This window comes from Parasteatoda tepidariorum, chromosome 6, assembly GCF_982258835.1.
Source record: "Parasteatoda tepidariorum strain Cologne lab strain chromosome 6, Ptep-v5.0, whole genome shotgun sequence".
In the NCBI taxonomy this organism is placed as follows: Eukaryota; Metazoa; Arthropoda; class Arachnida; order Araneae; family Theridiidae; genus Parasteatoda; species Parasteatoda tepidariorum.
Window position 1 is genome coordinate 24777895 of NC_141760.1, and position 21875 is coordinate 24799769.

Consider the following 21875-nt stretch of genomic DNA (forward strand, 5'->3'; position numbering starts at 1 on the left):
GCAGCTGAACACTGTTTTTTTTTAATTAGAAGTATCTTATCTTTTAATTACTAGTTGTTTTCTTGAATTTTGTGGAATGTTTCGTTCGGTAGAGTATAGCCGTAAAATTATATGATCACATCACGAAACTGCAATAGGCTCCGTCATAAAACTTTCATCTTTTAGTAGAATTTTCTTCGGAGTGAGGGAGAGTATATACATCTAACCGTGATATTTATTATGTTTAGATTCTGAAGATACATAACTCAAAAAAAAAATTTTCCATTTTACAAACACATACTTATAGCCAAACAGCTAAACGGTTAATAGGATTGCCCATAGACTAAAACCTTCCTATTAATCATTTTTCTCGCTTACCATAACCACTTTATCCACAAACTTGTTTTAAAAATTTGTATTTAATTTTTAATTTAAAAAAACTCTTGTTCGACGTTTTTTGTTAAAAATATTTTTAGCAATAGTGCAAAAAAGTTAATGCTAATATTGCTTTACAGTTTTAAATAGTTATTTTGCATTCATCGTTTTAATTGCATATGTTGACAGAACACAGTTTCACATAAAAAATTTTAATAAAAGTAAATACAACTTATCAAATATAACACGTATTCACTGTTTAAAATTGTAAAACTGTACATAAATATGTGTATTATAAAACGTAGCGCAATAAGATAATATACGATTTCGATACAATAAAAAAAAGAGCACTTTAGTTTCAAGCCTTAAAATATAAATAATAAAAATCAAGAATATGAAAATAATTAATATTGAGTAATAATAAAGAAATAGTACAGGTAAATATATTTATATCAGGGATAAATATTTTATAGATAAACAATAAATTTATAACTTTTTGATGACAACCAGAGAAAAAACTGGATCACACCACGTGATTTATCAGTCAAATGAGAATGCACGGACAGGTCATCATTTTTCCTTTGCTTTTTATGCAATTAGATTTTCTATGCAATTTTTTATTCCAAAAAATAAAAGTTGAAGCAATCAGAGCGATTGAAGACGGACAGCAAAAATGGGCTCCTAGTATGAAATATTTGGAAAAGTACGTGGAAACATGAAAAAAATCAGTTTTATAAAGTAATCAATACAAGTCAAAATTTAGACCATTTAAATCTCTTTTGGTGCCTAATACACAATAAAAACTGCAATCTTATACTGACTGTTATAAACAGAATTTGTCGCCCTTTGGAATTAATCGGCAATGAAAATTCCCCAACTAGAACCGATTAAATTAAGGGCTGAAGTTTTGGCTAGATGACAAAAAAAAATTTCCTGGTCGTTACAATTTGTTGCGGTATTATCGCCAAGGGTAATTTATCGTTAATTCCAATTTTGACCACATTCCTATTTGAACTTGAGCTCCGAGTTGGATAACAATACAATTTTAAATTTTTTTCCGATGGCTACTTTCAAAATATTTATACTAAAAGAAATATATTGTCAATTCTAATTTTAATTACGTCCCGGTTTGAACTTTGGTTCTGTGCTGGATGACTATACAAATTTCTTTATTTAAAATATTTCGAATTATTAAAGTATTTCGTAAAAATGAAAACAATTTCTTGAATGTTTCACAATGTTCCATGGATTTCTTTTTTTTTTTTTCAGTTTCAGCAATCGAAATTAATGTTATAATTATTTATTTTATAAAATATTTTTATTCGAGTAAAGAAAAATACTTAAGAAATAATATACGCTCCCTAAAAAAATTTCTTATTTTATTAAATCTTACGTCAAGAAAACTAGTAATTAACTTTTATGCATTACACGAAGAAAGTGACTGAATAATTAAAATGTCGACTCATGTTTTTTCACAGCAGATGTTGCCATCTCAAAAACAAAATTCTTAAGCTGTACAAATCGTTTGCATATTATTTTCTACATAAAACAGCATCCATAAACTTCTGGATATGTAGAAACGCTGCAATAAAAAGAATCAAACTTCAGCGCTAAGTAATAAAATTTATTTTTTATAGATCACAATCTAAACCTCAGATGTTTGCATACAATTAGCGTTGTGGATAAATGAATTTTATTGCCGAATCTCAGAAGTTTCGTAAAAGTAATATGTGGCCTACCTAAGAAATGATTTTCTCTCTTAAATCACAGAAGACATTTTTAAGCTGACGGTGACTTAAGCTTAAGGTGACTACAATATGATCATGTATATAACTAATGAAAAAATACCAGATGATATAACGCGTAAGTCAATATTTTACTAATATTTCATTCCGCGTTTTACTGATATATTTCAATAAGATGTATTTTACCACATATTTTTGTTTTCAGTTCAGTTGGAACAGAAAAAAAAGCTATTAGTTTGATTTTTACATATTTATTATACATAACTTTTACAATGGGGAAAAAAACTGGCAAAAGATTGGTAAAATATAATTTCAAATTAAGTAAAATTTTTATTAAATGACATTTTTCTTCTCATTGAGTAATGTTATGACTTCACAACTTATTCTTTAGTCCAGTAGTTCCTAATTTGTTTGGACTATGGAACCCTAAATGATCGATCATCTTTTGACGGAAGCCCGAAACTTAATTAATAAATTTATAAATGAATACAAATAGTTGATTATTGAATAAAATAAAAAAAATTCATCGCGTCGTTTTATCAATACTATTATGTCAGACAATTAAATTTACAGGTCTGGAGCGGCATATAATTCAAATTAGATTTTAGTGCATGCATAAACTGAATATACATGAGCTAAAACTTGGTTCTTACTGAAATAAAGAAGAATAAGCATCGAAATAAACATTGAGAATGATTATTAGAGAGACATATTTCTTCATTGTTGAATTTTGTAATTTTTATTCCATGCAAAAATACTAATGCATTTTTCCATAAAGGTGTCCTTTTCATTATTCATTCAATATATTATCATAATTTTTTTTTAATTTTGCTTTTCTTTCTTCACAAGCATTTTAATTAAATAATTTCGTAAAAATAATGAAAATATTTTTTTAAAAAATGATAGATAATTAATAGGATATAAACTCAATTACAGGTTTCGAAAATCATTACAGGTAAAAAAAAAAATTTTAACTCTCGGAACCCCTGTGATCCTTTCACGGAACCTTTGGGTTCCGCATAACACCATTTGGGAACAACTTCAGTCATTGAAAAAGGAATTTTTGTAAGCTGCAGAAAGTTTTTTCGGTGTACATGTTTATTTTAAGGTTTTTAAATCGGATATACGCATACCTTAACGCAAATTAGTCCAATTTCATGAACAATTATTGGCATGGAGAAGTTATACGTCACTATATAACAGACCTAAGTTTTAAGTATACTGTTTTGCAAGCGTAGCTTTAATTTATATTTTTAGAGAGAGTCCTTGTACGAAATTAAATCAAAAAATTTATTAGAGTTCACAAATTGATAAGTAAGAGGGGCAGAGTGAAAACTTTTCTTCACTCAGATCTAATTTTAATTAAGGTAGAAAAAAGCAAAAAAGGGATTAAAATCATCAAAAACCAGCCTATTTGCAGTGACATAGAGGGGGTAGACATAAAGAGAGGACATATGTCCCTAGGCGCAAACTTGGTGCAGCGCCAAATTCATGAAAAATAAAAGGATAAGTCTTTAACAATTCAGGGAAATATTGATTGAAAAATTTTCTTAGAAGAAAAGCTTATCATTTAATCATCAAAAACAATAAGAAATTATATTAACATATACTGTTAAATTGTAAATATTTCGAAATATAGTATATAGTTAAATTATATAGTTTTTAGTTGTATAAATTATATAGTTTAAATAGTTTTGTTTCATAGTTTATTTTTTTCTCAGCTGAAGAAACCTACTCAAGATATACTAATTTGACTGTAAGTCGAGCATAAACCTGCACTTCCTCAGAATAAACAAACCTTTTTAATTTTTTCCCCAAGGTGAATTTGAATGTTTGGGCGCTTCAATGTTATTTTAACTTTTTGCATTTTCCCCTATTATTGTAAATAATGTAAACAATTATAAAACTCATTCACCTTAAGATAATTTAATGCAGAAACTGTATTTTGATAGTTACTTTTTTATTATATTATTTCGCAATGATCAAGAAAGTTTTGAGCTATTAGGTATGCCAATTTTTGCACAATCAATATTAAATGTCCCAGTTAAGAGTTTAAAAAATCAGACAAATAATGCTAGAGATAGAAAAAGATAAGATCTAATCTCTTTCACATATTTTTTACTTTATTTTGTATAAACAATTTTTTGTAATTTTTGACAAGGTCAAGCAGGAACAGCTAAAATAAAAATCTCGAAAGAAAGGAATTTTTTCATAATAATGGATAAGTAATCATTAATTAAAGCAAAAAAAGTGGAAAAAATAACAAACTTTACTGCACTAATGTAACTAAACTTACTAAATAACTAAAAACTAAATTTACTTAACTGCAATAACTTTCGAACAAATTGAAATTTCGAAAAAAAACTGCTAATAAATGAAAATGGCTCTTTCAGCACGTCAAATTCCAACTCTGCAGTTGCTTTTTAGTGAGGTACAGATCTACCAAAAAGGTTTTGCTCTTTTTACTACATGTTTAACAGTTAGTAATTCTGGAACAAATCGCTCATGTGCTGCAATAGTAGCACAACTCAAAAAACACTCGTTTTGGACTAAGAGCAGGTGTAAATATGAAAATACACATTCTTTCAGTAGTAATGCTTGCACAAAGTCATAATTCAACTTGAAGGTAAACTTCGTTTAAGCAAACGAAAGCATTTCCTATGCATTTTGCTTAGCAATGAAAACTTTAAACCCACTTATCTCAAAACTTGATTTTTTTTAGTTGTGCCTCTATTGCAGTAATAATCAAACTTTTAATTTTTTTTAAAATTCTTTTCTGCTCCTTATAATTTTTTTTAACAAACATTCACAATTTCAAGTTTTTAGCCTTAGATTTTATGCATCAAAACAAAATGTAGAAAAAGAGTAAAAAAATCGCAAAGGAAACGCACTTAAAAATGCAATAACTTTCAAACAAATAAAAATTTCCAAAAAAAGCTCAAATTACGTACATAAATAAAAATGGCCTTTCCAGCATGTCAAATTATAATTCCGTAGTTGCACTCTCAACGGTCAGTAGAATGGTTCGGGTAGTATTTTTCAATACACTTGTTTAACAGTTCTTGAACATCTTCGAACTAATTATTGAATTTAAAAAAATTTTTACTATATTATAAGCCTTGTCCATTTTTCTAGAAATTTTCGTAATTTCAAGTTTCTAAGACTTAATAGTTTTTGGGCAGCAAAACAAAATGTAACGTTAAGCACCCAAAATAGCGGAAACCATTACGATTTTTTAAAGTAGAAAACAATGTCAGTTATTTTTCACAGAATGATAGATTTTTTTAACTTTTATTGCTCAGTAATTATTGGACCCATTTATTTCAAACTTTGGATATCTAATAAAACAAAAAATTATATTTCATAATTTAAAATTTTTGATTTGCATCAAATTATTTTTTTTTTGGCAAGCAAACTTTATAATTGAGAGAACTTTTTTGTTTCTTCGATATAGTTTTAGTCATGACGGAAAATTCTGTAGATAAAATTAGTAAGGCCCATAGACTTTTTAATCATGTCTTCTTTTCCCCTCCTCTCAAATTTAAATGGTAAAAAACATAAATCCATGGAAAATATATAGATTCCTTCAGAGAAAGAACCTTTTTCGCAGCTAACTTTGTTACTTAATTAATCATTCCGCCATTCCTACTCACATATGTAAAGAGACCTCTTCATATAATTAAAATTGCATTTAGCAAGTGAAAAATCCAAACATTGAAATAAAAGCTACTCAGGGTATAACGTTTTATCAACATAGGGTTTATGAATTCTTATATTTTTCGTTAACGAATGTTATAAAAACAGCATTGCTACAAAAAGTTTTTTTTTAATTTAAAAAGAAATAAAAGCAGGTAACATCTATAAACAAAAATTTTAAATAACTTGGTAGACTCAAAGAAAAGTTCCTTAAGAGTATAAAAAGATAAAAATCTGTACTATTCAATACAAATCGTCATACAAAATTTGCACTATTCATTATGTTAATAAAAACATTTTATACCTTCAACTATAAAAAGTTATTGTGAATTTGAAAAAAGTTTAGTTTATGTAGATCTGGACATTTTTCATTATATAGACTATGAGGATGATTTGTTATTGATGGTAATCACTTGAGGGGTTGTTGAAAAGTATATCTTGTTTTGTAGGTTATGAGGAAGAAAGTTTTTGTGTATTAAGGGAAATACTGTTCTTTTTTAAGACAGCAAAATCCAATATTTGCAATTGATATATCTTACATTATTATACTATAAAATATAAAGTCTAGATATTTACTAGTAAATAAAATCTTACAAGCTTATTTTTTTTATTATTTTACTTAAAAATCTTAAAATATGCGTTCCATTTTTAACCATAACTGGTAAGCTTTATAGTTTGGCTCACAAAAAAAAGTTGAAACAATTGTCACTGGTGCAATATGATTCAAATGTTATAAACTTGTTTTTTGTTAAGTTCATTCAAATTTCAAGCTCTAAGAATTTAAACTAAGAATTGTTCTTAGACAATTGGTAATAAATAAAATCTCAATTAAAATTTATTACACAGAATTTAAATTATTAAAAATTATGCACTTTTTTGTACACAAATTAGCATAGACAAAACAAAAACAAATTTTTTTATTGAAAAATTTTTTGAATAAAAAAGTAAAAATGCAAAGGTAAAAATCAAAAATTTTAAAATTGCACAAAATAAGGGTGTGATAAAAAAAAACAACCAATAAATCTTGCTCATACTAAAATTTTCTGACAGCTAACGCAATATTAACGCGATTTAAATTTAAAGCTTCAATGCAACTTAATGTACTTGTGGCTTAAATGTACGTAAATTTTACCTATATGAAAAGCAAAAAAATATAATTGCAATTAAGGTATGATCATGAATCCATTAATATTCATTTTTTATAACAATTCCAATAATTATTGCTTGATTCGTAGAGTAAATAAAAAAAAATTTACATAGAAATTATGGGCGTAGTTCAGAACATAGTTGGGATTTCATACAAACAGAGCCTTTTCAACCAGGACAATGTAAAAAATTGTTCAAAATTGAAGAAACTAAAAATGACTAATATACTGTTTTGGTAAGTATTATAAGATAGTATGAATTTAAACAAATTAAATTCTAGGTAATTCCAGTTATAAGTTTTTGGCATTTACTATTTTTTAAAAAAAGATAACCATTTTTATATTATTTATTATAGTCTTATACAGAATTTTAAAATCTATATAACAACTATTATAATGATTTTTAAACACGATTTATGCTATACCTATCCTTCTAAAAAAATACTAGGTATAGATATGCGCATATATTGATTAATTATGTATACTTGCATTAGTTTAAGTAAACATTGTTTTTGAAAAAAATAATAAATTGTAATAATAGCACACAAACAGACATATAAAAAAATATTTTCTTTAAAATAAAGCCATTTAGATAAGAATTTTCTAAAGTGGTTACTTCTTTTTCAAATATTTTTAATTTTTTTTTAATATTTTTCAGGATTTCGATGTAGATTCACGATTGTTTTTATAACCTTGCATAATAAAATGTACATTATTAATTCTAATAGATTGAGATTGTTATTAAATGGATATTGATAGATTCAAATTGTGCTTAAAAAAATTAATGTAAAATTTCCTTTTTTTTGTTTTGGAAAGAAAAAAAAAAAGGTCTTTTGTATTTCTTCCACTTTGGTCAGAAGAAACCTGTTTCTTCTGGTACAGCTTTTTTTACAATAGAAGAGGCTTCTCATTCCCTCACTTGGAAAAACACTCTTTAAAGATCATTACATAGCACAAGGAATTTTATGAAGGTTATAAAAAACATGAAAATTAAAACTACAATTAAAGCACAATCATGTCCAAAAAATATATTAAAAATAATTATTAAAGATAACAAAAAGAGTCCTGGCATTAGCCTTAAGAAGAATATTTTCCTATATTTAGGGTATAATCTTAAAATGTGTACTGTTTTTTACGACAGCTTAAAAATTATGTTTGATCAAAAAAAAAATTTCTCCATTTTCTTACTGGTGCTTGAACTAGAGCCCCTATATCTAAACAAAATTTAGAGAGTTGCAACAAATGCTTAATAATCTGTGATTTGCTGATAACCAAAATTTACAGTCAAGAACTAAAATACAATTTTTTTTCTCTATAGAGTTTACATTGAACACATCAACATTGTAGCTTTAATAAGTCAATTACAGATTTGTATTTTTTTTCTTATTTTTAAAAGTATTCATAGCTATCTTAAATATCTATTAAATGCAAAATCATATATTTTGCATTTAATGCAATCAATGAATCATATATTTTGTGAAATAATTAACTTTCAATAACTATGGTAGCTATAATTATCAGGATATTTATGTTATCACATGGCCGATAATTTTTTTTTCATAAAATATTAGTTTTCTTGCCAAGCAATTTCTAGTAGAAATTTTTTTAAATAAACTAAAAAGGAAGGGTTTTTTTATTTTCAAAGAACTGAACCTATTTATTAAAAATTTAGGCAATTAATGGTATAATTATGTTTCCTTTTTTGGAGGGGAGCGTTCTGCTACTGGGTTCATAACTATTAAAAAATTTCATTAAAAATTCAAATTTTTAAAAGAAAAACCTTTTGCAACTATATAATAAATAAATGGCAATACACTTTATTAAGTACATAAATTTATTTCTATAAACAATAAAAAAACATACAGATGACTTAACTTGAGATGCGCTATGAATAATTTTCTGCCCTATTTACAATTTTTAATAAAGATTTTAATGTGTAAAATTTTTTGGCACTTTTCAATTGAACAAAATGTAAGAGAGTCTAGTTTTGTACACAGCTTTGCTTAATCTGTTTGGTGTGCTTTGTCGGGATAGATTACTGACAGCCCTATTTGTGATATCTGTGATATGAGAAGTGCGAGAAGAATCTGAGGTGGGTGATTGAGTTATCCAAGTAAACCACAGTTCACGAGTAGATTTTTGACGAAATACCTGAAAAATGAAACACCTAATACAGATCTTTGTAAAAATGATTTATTTAAGTAATTAAAAGTGTTAGTTGGATCTAATTTATGCTCAAGCATTTAAGATTATAACAAGTTAGTTTTTGTCAATTTGCACACAAATTCATTAAAAATTAATGTTTTGATTTTTTTTTTCTTTTTTTGAAAAAATATGTAAATAAAGCAAAATGTAAATATTACAGAATTGTTTGCGTCTCTTCAAATTTAACACTAAATATACATAAAATACTCATTACTATAATACATTAACAAATAAGAAAAATGATGCATGTGTGATTCTTAAATTTATGTTGGATTTTTTTTAACAATTTAGTTTAAAAATAAATTCCACAAAGTGGACTTGAAGAGTATATTCTATGATAAAGAATTTTTCAAGTTGCATTAAGATAATGAATTGAACTAGTAATGAAAATGAAGATTTGTAGATTGCATAAAACAACACTGTAAAAGCAATAGTGTTGAATTGAAAGGTTTATTGTGAGATTATAAATTTTTAAACACTGTGTAAAGATAATGAGTTAAATTTTGTTAGTTAAGATTGTTTAAACTGAGTTAAGATAAAGAAGCGAATTTTTAATGATAATGGATTTTTATACACTCTTTAAAACAATAGCGAATAAGAGGAAAGCAAAATTGTGGAATTGAAAGGTTTCTTCAGATTTAATAAACTCTTAAAACGTAAAGATAATGAATTGAATTTGTAATGAAAATGAATTTTTGTAACTGCTTAAAGAGTAAAATATAGTGTAACAAGAAAATAATTCAATCAATTTTTACAAGATGAGACCACACATTATTTAAAGAATGACAAGCCACATCATAATGGCTACAACAAGCAAAATTTGTATTCTGTACTTAATCAATTCTTTAAATTATGTTGGTTTAATTCTTTTCTCTTGTTCATTACCCCATCTATCTAAATGTGAACCAAATATGAATTTGAATAATTGATGTTCTATTGTAGCTATCTTGCTCAATGTCAATTTTACTAAGCATATGTAGTACCTGGACTACATATGCTTAGCAACTAAGTACCGGAGACAAAATTTAGCTGTCTTTTGTATCATAAATATATTCAACAGCTAATTAAACAAATAATGAATGAGAAATATCATATCCACCTTAGGCATCTGCAAACTTACCTAATAACACTCCTAAGATTTTGAAATAAAGATTAAGATAATGTGTAGAAACTTTATTATTAAATTTAAAAAAATTCAATAACAATAATTTTTCTCGATATTAAATTAATATTGATTGATCATAAAAAATGCATGTATCAATTTAATTCTAATGCTATTCATTTAAATTTAATGGCTATTGGTCCATATTAATTTCTTTTTTTTACGAAAAATTAAATGAATTGAAGAATTTAATTCTGAAATAAACCTTATTAGAGTTAAATTTTAAAAATAATAATTGCTAATTTCATAAAAGAAGTTTTTAAAAAAATTTAATTATTGCATAAAAAGCACAGTTAGTTTGATGTATTAAACTCGTAACTGTCAAAACCAGAGGGAAAACATACAGAAATGTTTCTTTTGTAAACACTTTATAAGTTGAAAAACACAGTTAAATCCAATTTGTAGCAAAGGAAAAGGTTTGGGTAACACACTCAAACTGTATTTTATGGTTTTAGATTAAAATAAATAGCAATGCAAATATTAAAGAGAAAAAAATAAATGGCAAACAGATAGATATCACAAATTAAAAAAAAATAAAATAAAAATAAGAGTAATTACACTTACAAAGAAGACACACATAAAGAATCCTTGTAAAGTAGTGAACAAGGCAAATAAATACTGAAATAATAGTTTAGCACCATCTACAGCCAAGAAACCAAAGATCCAAGACAAACCTAAAAATAAATTAATTTAAGTTTTCTCAAAATGAAAATGTATATTTAATACTGCAGTAATATTACAAAATAATCATGAACAGACCAAATATTTTTAGGCAATTTTTAATTATTTACCAGCAATACAAATATAAATGGCCTATAAATAATACTCATTAACTAGGTTATCTTATTTGATATTCTTAGACCTGTATAAACTTTATAATATTTTATATATAATTACAAATAATCTGTACCTTAAATATACATTTACATTTTTATTCAGAGCCCCAAAACTGCTAGTGGTTATTTTTAAACAATGAAAAAACAAAATTTATGCAAAATGGTTTGAAATAATATAGATCAAAAAAATTAAAAACATTCAACTGAGCAACTAAAAAAAGACAACAGTTAAAATGTTAATATGAATGTAAGAAAAACGTAATTCATTCTATGGTTTACTGTTTATAATATCTGACTACCGTATATTCCAGTGTATATGTCAACTTCCCAAAATTTAATGAAAATCAGGAAGTAATGCGATTACAGTCAGATTGGTCGATTATGAAATATCTATGCATTATAAACAATGAGATAGATATGAATTACTCTGTATTAATTTACTCTTTCAAAGACTATATACTACATTTTTAATGTTATATGCGATTAATTTTGCCTTTTCTCTCAACATATTTTCGATACACATAAAAAAAAAATTCTTTCAGAAACAATACTTTACATTGTGTTCAGGCAGTACCGTCTTCACACATGGGCACACACGGGCGCGACTTTACACATTGTCGACTCCCGGGCACTTCTTTGGCACCGTATTTTGAAATTCGCCAATCTTACATTCGCCAAGTCAGCTTTCAAATTTTCTCGCGAAAATCTTCGAATATTAATTCGCGCATGTTTCACTTGCGACATACGATTTAAAAAACGCATGAGTGAACATGAGGTGTGAATAAATTTAGCTGCTTTAAAAGTTTTTGTGTATTATCATTCTCTTTTTATTCGGACTTCCTGAAACACATATTTATTTCTTACTTTTTTATTTCCTTTTTAGGATAAAGTTTTGTTGTGGGTGTAGGATATATGAGAAGGGTATAGCTTTTTAATTATTTTTATAAATTTATTGCAAATAATTTATGGTGTCTTTGCCAAGTATGTGGACACAATATTCAATAATGCAGCAGGGTTTTGTACCTTATTGTTTAGTTTTTAAAACCTTTAATTTAAGTAACTACACAATTTATGAGTTTTAAGCATTTTCTTTTTATATACGTGTAATGAAGAGGAGATTGCTGCTGTCAGCTTTATGCATGAATTTATTCTTTTTTATTTTTCTGACATTGATATCTATGATTAAATTTGATGTCATGATTCCCATTTGCAGTGCCAATAATATTTGCGTCCAAACAATTGTACTTAGATTTGACACTTTTTTGTAAATGTTATGTCCCAAACGATAAATTCCTTCATACGTCCACAGCTTTGGTAGCCAAGACTTAAAAATTTGTGGCAGTTAAAGTATATTTATGAGGTGAACACAATTTTGATTAAAGAAAACTTTTTATGATTTGTAAAATAAGAATATAATGTAAACAGTAAGCATCAACTTTGACATTCTCATATCATAACTGTATAACAATTTAAGGACAATCTGTTTATTTATTTCTGTTTCATTAAAGACAAGATATTGAGTCAAATAAGAGAATCTTAACAATTTTTAAATTTAATAATTTACTTTAAATAAAGAAAGTAGTTTTAAAGCAATTGCGTTGAAAGGCTGAGGACTTACACTTTTCTCAAAAAAAATTAATCGATGTTATGATAAAAAAACAAAACTCTTGCGATCAGTTATCTCAGCAAAAGTAAGATTTTTATTATCAAATAAGAAACAATTATTACCATTCTGCAGGGAACAAATAAAATAAAATAGGTCATGCAGTTTTCAGACACACAGACTGCATGACAATCTCAGAATAAATATTTGAACTTTTAAAGCAAATTACATACAATAAAAGCTATTGTGTAAAAAAAAAAATTAAAAAACAAGTTGTTACAAATGAGACTATTATATGATTCCAGCAACTAAAAAATTCTTTTGGAATTTTAAAGACTAATGAATACTATTAAATAATAACAGAAAAATTTTCTGTGTCTCTTTTGTCTCATTTTTGAAGCAGAATATAAATTAAAATACACATCTCACTTTTTCTGATCCTGCTTTTCTCTGAATCGTTCTTATTAAAATAGATGAATGGTGTTAAATTATGTTACCTTAAGTTAGTAAATGTGTTTTCGCACTTAGGAAAAAAAGGCCTAATTTTAGATTGACAATAAATGTAATAATTTTAATAGTATTTTTTTCCATATCTTATTTAGAAGCCAAAAAATTGAATAAAAAAATTATTAAATATATAGACCAATTGTTGAGTTATAGAATCTAATAAGCTAAAGTTGTTATAAAATTATGAATAAAAAGTTACAAGATGGATAAGTTATGAAATTAATGAAGCATAGAATGAAAGGATAAATATATATAGCAAAGTATATGATAAAATTAATTAGGAAACAATTAAAACGAAGGTGTGTAATTTCAGATATATACAAATAATAGTGATAGAAGCAAGAAAAATGGAAAATATCGGAATTTTCCCTGACAAATTTAAGAAACACTAAAAAAAGTTAAGCAGCCACAACTTTAAGTTTTAATAAATATGATTTGATGTTATGAAAAATAAATTAACTATACGAAAATAGTAGTGAGTATGTCAGAGATTTGTTTCTTTATGTCATGGCTTTACTAAAAATGTTTTTTCTCCTTGTTTTCATAATAGCACGCATTTTACAGAAAATATTTGAACAAATTTAATGAAAATATTTTCAAATTTTTTTAAAGACTCTCTTATGAAGGAAATATTGTCAATCAAAAGTTGTTCAGTATAAAATATATGCAATTTTTTTAAGATATTGTAAGCATTTTGAAGAATACATATTTTTTCCAAAATAGAAACAATTGAAAAAACCTGGTAAAAATGAAGGAAATGAAAATAATTATTTTTCAAACTGCGTAAATTTTTTTTAATAGTTTTATCTTTAAAAATATGTACACTTAATAATGTGATGATTTATATAGGGGATTATTTTTTTAAACTTTGTTTATTAATTGAGATATTCAAAAGAAATTGATTATTCTGAAGATATAAATATTTTATTACTCCAGATTTTTATTTAATTTACAAGAATAGTTTCTATTTGAAAATTTTTTTAACCGAAATATGTATGCAATTAACTGAAATAATTGTGTGTATGTAAATTTTTCTTCCTCTTTCTTTATAGAAGGACGAAGTATTTTGTTCTCGATATTTGAATTTTTCTAGTCTTGAACGAGGATAAAATTTTAACTTAATTCAACAAGCAACTTTTAAAAATATCCATGAGCGTGAAGATTTGTGTAGGACTTTAGCGAGTGCTGTATTGAGGCGAGCGTAGGGTTGCCTCTCAGTGAGGGTTACTAGATAAGGCGGTGAAACAGTTGACAAATAAAACTGCGGCGAGTGGAGGTGCCCGGGAGTCGACAAAGTGTAAAGTCGCCACCCGGGCAGTGCCCGAGGGGCCCAGGCATTCAGGGAGCCCTTGAGACTCTTACTTTTTAAAAATTGTATTAATAAAAAAAATAAGACTAAACAAAATTACCTTATATATTTTTTAAAATAAATATATTATATTGTATAAAGTGTGTATTTTGTTTTTCTTTCTACAAATAGTGATTGATTATCTTGCAATCAACAATAATTTGAATAGTTTATCAACAGGGAAACTTAAAAAGGTAACGGAAATATTTTTTTCTATGTTCCAATGAAATTTTTACGTGAATTCAGTTTTTTTGGGTTTACTAAAAACAAATTTAAGTCAAAATGTATTTAAATTTGTTCAAATTATTGCATATGTTAAAAATGCTTTATTTTATGTATGTGAAGTTTTTTAGTTAAATTTTCAGCAGTATGACATGTTATAAGGACCCAAAAAATTTTTTCGTCCGGGAGCCCTGCATGCTATTAAAACGGCCCTGTGTTCAGGAAGAAAAAAAAGTTAAAATAATTTATTCAAGGGTATTTTGAAAAATACAATAACAATTAAACCTTTTAAACAGACCATAAAGCTACAAATTTAAAAATTCCAGGACATAATCTGTGACAGACATTAGCAGTGTCGTCATACGGATCTTACTCTACAATGGATTTTATTTCATCCTTGTCTACTGAGCACTACAAAAAACTCTCTTCCCCAACCATCCATAATAATTTGAAATTCCACCCTTTTTAAAAGATTTCATAATAAAATAGAAGTTTTCGTATTTGGTTTTTTTTTCAGTGGTTAGCTTCTGCACGAGAACATACCAGAAATTCACTAACTCGTAATCAAAAATAGGGAGTCTACTTATACACTGAGATATATGATATCTGGCACTGTATTCCACTTTTGTTTAAAATGCCACAATCATTTGAATTAAAATTAACAATGACTTCTCATACCTAGTAATACTGATACACAGAACATGGCTCTAGCAGTAGTGATTGCTTCTTTTCTTTCATCCCGATTACTTCTGAGACGCTTACTTGGTCTTCCACAAGTATTAGAATAAAGAATTATGATGAAGATGAGAAAATTTAAGATCAACATGGACAAAACTGGAGTAGCAACTGCATAGTAAAACATATCTCCTGACAGCCAACAACTGAAAGAAAAGTAAATAATGTACAAAAAAAGTAGAAGGTAAAGAAAAGTAGGGAAAAAAAGTTTAAAAAAAAGAAAAAGTACAGTTTATAAAAGCATTAACTAAAAGGAGGTAAAAACTTTTTATAACTGATTACATTTTCATAACATTTTCTATCAATAAAAGGTCTTCAAAACAAAATCACAAAATATTTGTGATTTTGTTTTGAAGACCTTTTATAGATCACAATCTTCAAAATAAAAATATTTGCATCAGTACAAATGAAATATTTATTTTCTTAAAAATTAAATATGATGCAACTTCATTTCAAACATTAAGTGAATTGATAAAATAAAAGTTATGTCTTTAGAAAATTATCAGAACTTTAACCAGTTTTTGCAAGGTATCTTTCAAAAAAAAATTAATGAACTTACATGAATTTACTCTGTTATTGGTAGAAATCTATATGGATGCTCTGAGATAGCATTGTCTTTTTAGATATGTTTTTTAAACTTTTAATTGGCTACATTCACTACATTACTAAATATTAAATCTGAAAAATCAGAATTTAGGCTATATGACTCTATAACTTTTTATTTTAGACTAGTAGTTTAACCAGGGATGAGATTAGCCAAAACGCAAAAAAGCTGAATTTCCACAATAGTAAATTTTACGCAAGAGCAACCCTTTAATAATAAATTCCAGACAATTTAAGGTAATAAATAATGTGTTGACATACAATTGTGTACTAATCTATTATTATAAAAACGATTACATTGATACTTAACATTCAGTGAAGAAAAAAAATTACCAATTGAAAAAATAAAGCTGGAAATTATATTTTTCCTCAGTTCACATAAGAGACAATTAGTACTACTTGAAAAACTACCTAGTTTAGCAAATTAAAACTACTGAGAATATATATTAATATTTCATTTCTTTTAATAAATACTGTTATGTGATTTATAGCAAATATATCAGTAATATTACTTTTTAAATCATATTGGGAAAAAAAACTTTAACAATGGACCGAATCATTATGTTCATATTATAGTCTAATCTAACTACAGCCCTCTGAAACATATCAATAACAGTGAAGTAGAAATATATAGTAACTCCTTAACATACAAAAATTGCTATTTTAGTTTGAAAAATTACATGACAATCAGCAACTGTTTAGATAATTGTTTTTTATTTGATAAGAATTTTGTATTTTATAGCATAAATAACAGCAATTATAAATAAAATCTTGATGATGAGTTAATCAACTCTTCCCCCCCCCAAATTTTTTTTTAATTAAATCCCTTTTTAAGTTATTGCTTTTGTTTGCTATATTTAGTCGTTAGTTCATCTTCAAACATCTTGCGACAAATTCTATTTTTTCTTCTTTGCAAGCAAAGAATGTAAGTTTTGAATATATTCCCTTCCAGTTTCTCTGATGTTGTAACACTCACATATACTAATAATTGTAGTTAGAAAAACAGTCACCTTTATAATAACTAATTTAAAAAAAATTTTACTTCTTACAAAAATCGCGATAGTTGATCTTAAAATTGCGTGAATATGAATAGTAATTATGGATTTTGAAATCACATGAATATGAAACTAGATATACGATTTTGAAAATGAGAAAATACAAACTGGGATATAGAATTTTTAAAACGTGTAAATACAAATCACGATTCATAATTTTTAGATTGCGTAAATACGAATCATGATGCGTAATTTTTAGATTGCATAAATAAGAATTATGATGCATAACTTTTAGAATGCGTGAATGCGAATCCCAATGCCTTATTTTAAAATCAAGTATAAATACGAAAATTAATGTTTGATATTATAAACCGCATGAGCAAATCAACACATCGAATTTGAAACTTGCTTGAATACGAATCGCTACATAGGTTTTTAAAAAGACGTAAATACGAATCACAATATCGGATTTTTAAATCTCGTAAATAAGAATCGCAACGTACAATATTCAAATCACGTGAATAAGAATCGCAACACGCAAATATGAAAAGCTATATTTGATATTACAATCGTGTGAATAAGAATCGAGATATTAGCAGATTCCAGGCTTGGGACCGTTTGAACTACGGTCCCAACAGCGTCGTTTGAACTACGAAAATCGGATCTATCTGGAGAGCGGGTAAAAAATTCAGAAAATCTTATCTGCTGAGTGTAAAGGGGGAGAAAATAGGTAAAATAAGTAAAAATGAGAAAGGATAGGTAGCTATGTAGTTTGAATTTTCTGTTTCTCTTTGAAAATCGGTGAATTTTCTGAAAAAGCGGAATACTTATAAAAAAAAAAAAATGAAATTTTTAGAAAATCTGAATTTTTGATAAAAAAGCTGAAATTTAAGAGATAAAAGTGAAAAAAGCGGAAATCCGCTAAAAAGCGGAAAAATCTCATCCCTGAGTTTAACCAAAGATTTCAATGCAATATAAATTACTCATTAAGCCTCTATCAATTATTAAATGTGCCAAAAGTTAAGTAATTTTGCATTTATAACAGTGAAAACAAATTTTTTGTGCCTCACCAAACACAACAAGAAATACTACTAAGAAATTCAAAACATTCTATTCCATAAATTTAATTTTGCAAGGAAACAGAACAGACTAAAATATATTTACATTTAACTTATATTTCAAAAAAATCATAAATATAAAAAGGCCTTAAAATTGAAACTAAAAAGCACAAATTAAAAATCAAACAACAAAAAATTCATCAAAAAAATTACCATAAGCATTTTGAGTTAGTCAATCAAATTACTTTTAAAATGTTGAACAAGAGATCAGCAAAATTTATTGCATTATTTGCAAAGAGCAATAATTAAAATAAATCACCATGGAAAGTGAACAAAAGTTTTTGATTATCAAATTTGACAAGTACCAAATTTTCAATCACTTTCATACAGAAGAACATCCTAATTAATTTAAACTAATTATAAATAACTGTATAAAATTTTAATCTTGTTTAAAAAATTAAATTCAAATCTAAAATTTGCTTAAAATTTCAGATTTAGATATAAGACATAATGCATATAAACATGAGGTGAAAACAGACCATAAAAAATTAGAAAAGATCAATTATATTGGTATCTAATATACAGTGATCTCTCACTTATGCACCTTTTTCATTTATACGACGATTTTTATAGGTCCCAGTACATTAGATAGGAAAATAATAATAAACATCCTTCGTTTATGCGTCGCTCTAAAAATAAATTTTTCAATTATGCGCCGAAATTTTAGGCTAGCATTTTAATTTTTTAATCCTTTAAATATTTTTACTTTGAAAAAAAAATGTTTTAAATTAAAAATGAAGCAAATGAGCAATCCTTGTTAGAGATAAAAAGAAATATATGTTGTTAGATCCTATTGAATTTGCTTCCCCCTGTAACCTTTTCATTTTTGCTGTTTCTGGAAAGACATTCTTTCTAAAATTTTGAATAGGGTGTCTTATCTTTTACACCAACAACAATGAAAGCCCATTCATCTTTCACAAAATGACCCCTCCTCTTGTCCAGAGGTTAGTTTTACTCCCATGCTGTTTACTAGAAAAAGAAGACACCTGGAATACAAAAGATGAAAGAGACCGCGATCACTTACTTGCAATCAGATGGACATAAAAGTAGGTGATCTGTTTAGTGAGGGAAATACTTGAACAACTTATTGTGCAGCATATTATGACGTCAAGTACTTTTCTTAGAGATTTATCATGTGATGTTTCACCTCCTCCCATAAAACTCACATTTTTTGTGAAGAACTGTTCATTTATATCTAACTCAAACTTGTGAATGATGAGAATGTGGTGGATGATACTGACGAGATGATAAAGTTCCTCCAAATCACACAGCAGTATTGAAAGCTTTAGACACTATTCCTGACTATTCACAATTTAATTTTGCTTCTGAAACTCCCCCTTATCCCATTTATATGAACTGGAAAAAACTGCTTTTGAATAACGTCGGCAAAAACAAATACAAACATGTATTAAGATTATTTTGTAAGAAAATAAATTGTCTTAAGGTATGTTAAATTTTTTCTTTGTATAATTATAGTTAATACCAAAACAGTATAAATATTAACATTTAATCTTTAGAAACATATTTATTCATATTGTCACTGCAATTTACGTTGCGTTTTAGAATTTTGAAGTTTTTCACTTATGCGCTTTTTTCTCTTGGCCCCTTACACCGGTGCATAAGTGAGAGTTCACTGTATTTTATAATTGAGAAATGAATGTCTCTGAAATAACAAGAAGGAACTATATTTATTAAAACAATTATTTGAAAGCACAAAACGATTCTTTAGTTTACAAATGAATAACTTAGAATATAGTTTTTATGAACACTAATCAGTACCAAGAATTAAGCACAAAATTGAAACATAACAGGTAACAAAACTTACTATTTATCTCTTGAAGTATAATACTCATAATTTATACTTGACACAGTTATTACAATAAGTAAGGGTGTACCTGCAATAAATAATTTAATACATAATTTAGTGAGTAATTTATGAAATATAATAAAACATTTTCGAAAATTACAGCTGAAATATACAGAAAAATATTATTGCAAATCATTTTAAAAATAAAAACAGTTAAGATTTTCAATAAAGTAACACAATATTACTGTTTCTTGAAAGCAAATATCAAATCCCATGAAAAGGTAATTTAGTTAATGATATTAGTTTAGAAGTCAGAAATAAGAAAATAACCTATTAACACACAGAGGAGTGCCTACAAAAATTTTTTTAAAGAAAATACAATAGAGAGAAAATTCCAAGAATATAATAAAACTATAAATGTTTTTGTTTTTAAAGAATTTTGATTGACATTCTTAGATGAATCCCTTTCTTAACTAAAATCAATTTCAATAATTTATTCAACTTTACTAAATCAGTGTTTTAAAGGACAAATTAAAATTTTTAACAACATATGAATTACATAAAAAAATTTTTTTTAAAAATCTCACTTTAACAATATTTAGACAATATTTGTAGCTTGTACTTTGAATTTCTTCTGCTTGTTGGAATATTATAAAACTTAATTATTCTTTAATTTGAAATTAACCGTCAAGTACTTAAGTATATCAAGTATGTATATTAAGTAAGCTTCCAAGAATGTTATGCTTTGTACTTGGTTTTTTAACACTTCATACAATAGAAAAAAGATAAAAAAAATTAATAGAGGTAGGAAAAAGCAGTAGCCAAGCAAACTTTATTTATTAAATTTAACATAGTAAATATCTAATTCCTGAAAGCTAAAAAATCCTTTAACAAAAAAATACAATAATGATCAAACATCTTCATCATGAAATAAGCAGCAATTAATCAGTACTGAATAACACTTCGTGCACAAAACTTTAAGACAAATACTGACACAAATAATAAGGCTAAAATAATTTCAAAGTTTTTTATATATTTATTATTATTTGTTGCTCTTTTTTTTTAGGTTTACCTTATTAGATTGGGAAAATCATGTAGTTAGTAGTTTATCCCATCAAAATAAGGATTAACTGTAATCAGTATCATCTGTCATAATGTTTCTTGCACTTATATCTTCGAGGGTTATATCTTCTTGCATAACTTATGCAATGCACTTATATCTTCTTGCACTAAAATCTTTCATAAAAATGTACAGTATTGGTGCAGCCATAATTAACACCAGATTTACTCATAAAATACTTTGTATTTATATAAAAGTATTTTTAGTACCAATTAAAACTACACCAATTACCATTATGCCAGTAGTGCCAATTAGAAAATAAAGCATCACTGCTGCAATAATAGTTTTGGTGACTCGTGGTCCTCATAACGAATAAGAACATTTTTAAGATTAATTTTGCTCTTTAGTTCATAGCTTATTTTTTTATTTCAATTAGTACACATTACCAAAATTAAATAAGCATCACTGAGGTTAATAACGATTTGCCAATTTTTTTATGCTCTCTTATGTTATTAGTAATATTTCTCCATTAATTTTGTCTTTTAGTACATAGCTTATTATTTTATTTAAATAAGTAAATATTATTTTTCATTTCCATTTCTGTTGTTTTTAATATTTAATTTTATAGTAACACATTTTAAAAGCACAACTATAAACAAAATAAACATGTGGCTTCAGATAACCTAAAAACAAAACTTTGATGACATTGTCCGCCTATGTTACCACAATAATGT

General features: G+C 26.4%; 1 protein-coding gene across 4 annotated transcripts in view; it reads right to left on the bottom strand.

The window, feature by feature from the left end:
* Positions 1–8756: 8756 nt before the first annotated feature.
* LOC107452101 (uncharacterized) overlaps positions 8757–21875 on the bottom strand; it is a 61371-nt gene continuing 48252 nt past the window's right edge. For all 4 annotated transcript variants that reach the window (XM_087165563.1, XM_087165562.1, XM_087165564.1 and 1 more), the window contains 4 exons: positions 20100–20169; positions 15502–15704; positions 10872–10981; positions 8757–9091 (listed from right to left, as the gene is read on the bottom strand). In XM_087165563.1, the coding sequence (XP_087021689.1) occupies positions 8897–9091; positions 10872–10981; positions 15502–15704; positions 20100–20169 (578 nt within the window). In that variant the 3' untranslated portion in view covers positions 8757–8896. The remainder of the gene's footprint in view (positions 9092–10871; positions 10982–15501; positions 15705–20099; positions 20170–21875) is intronic.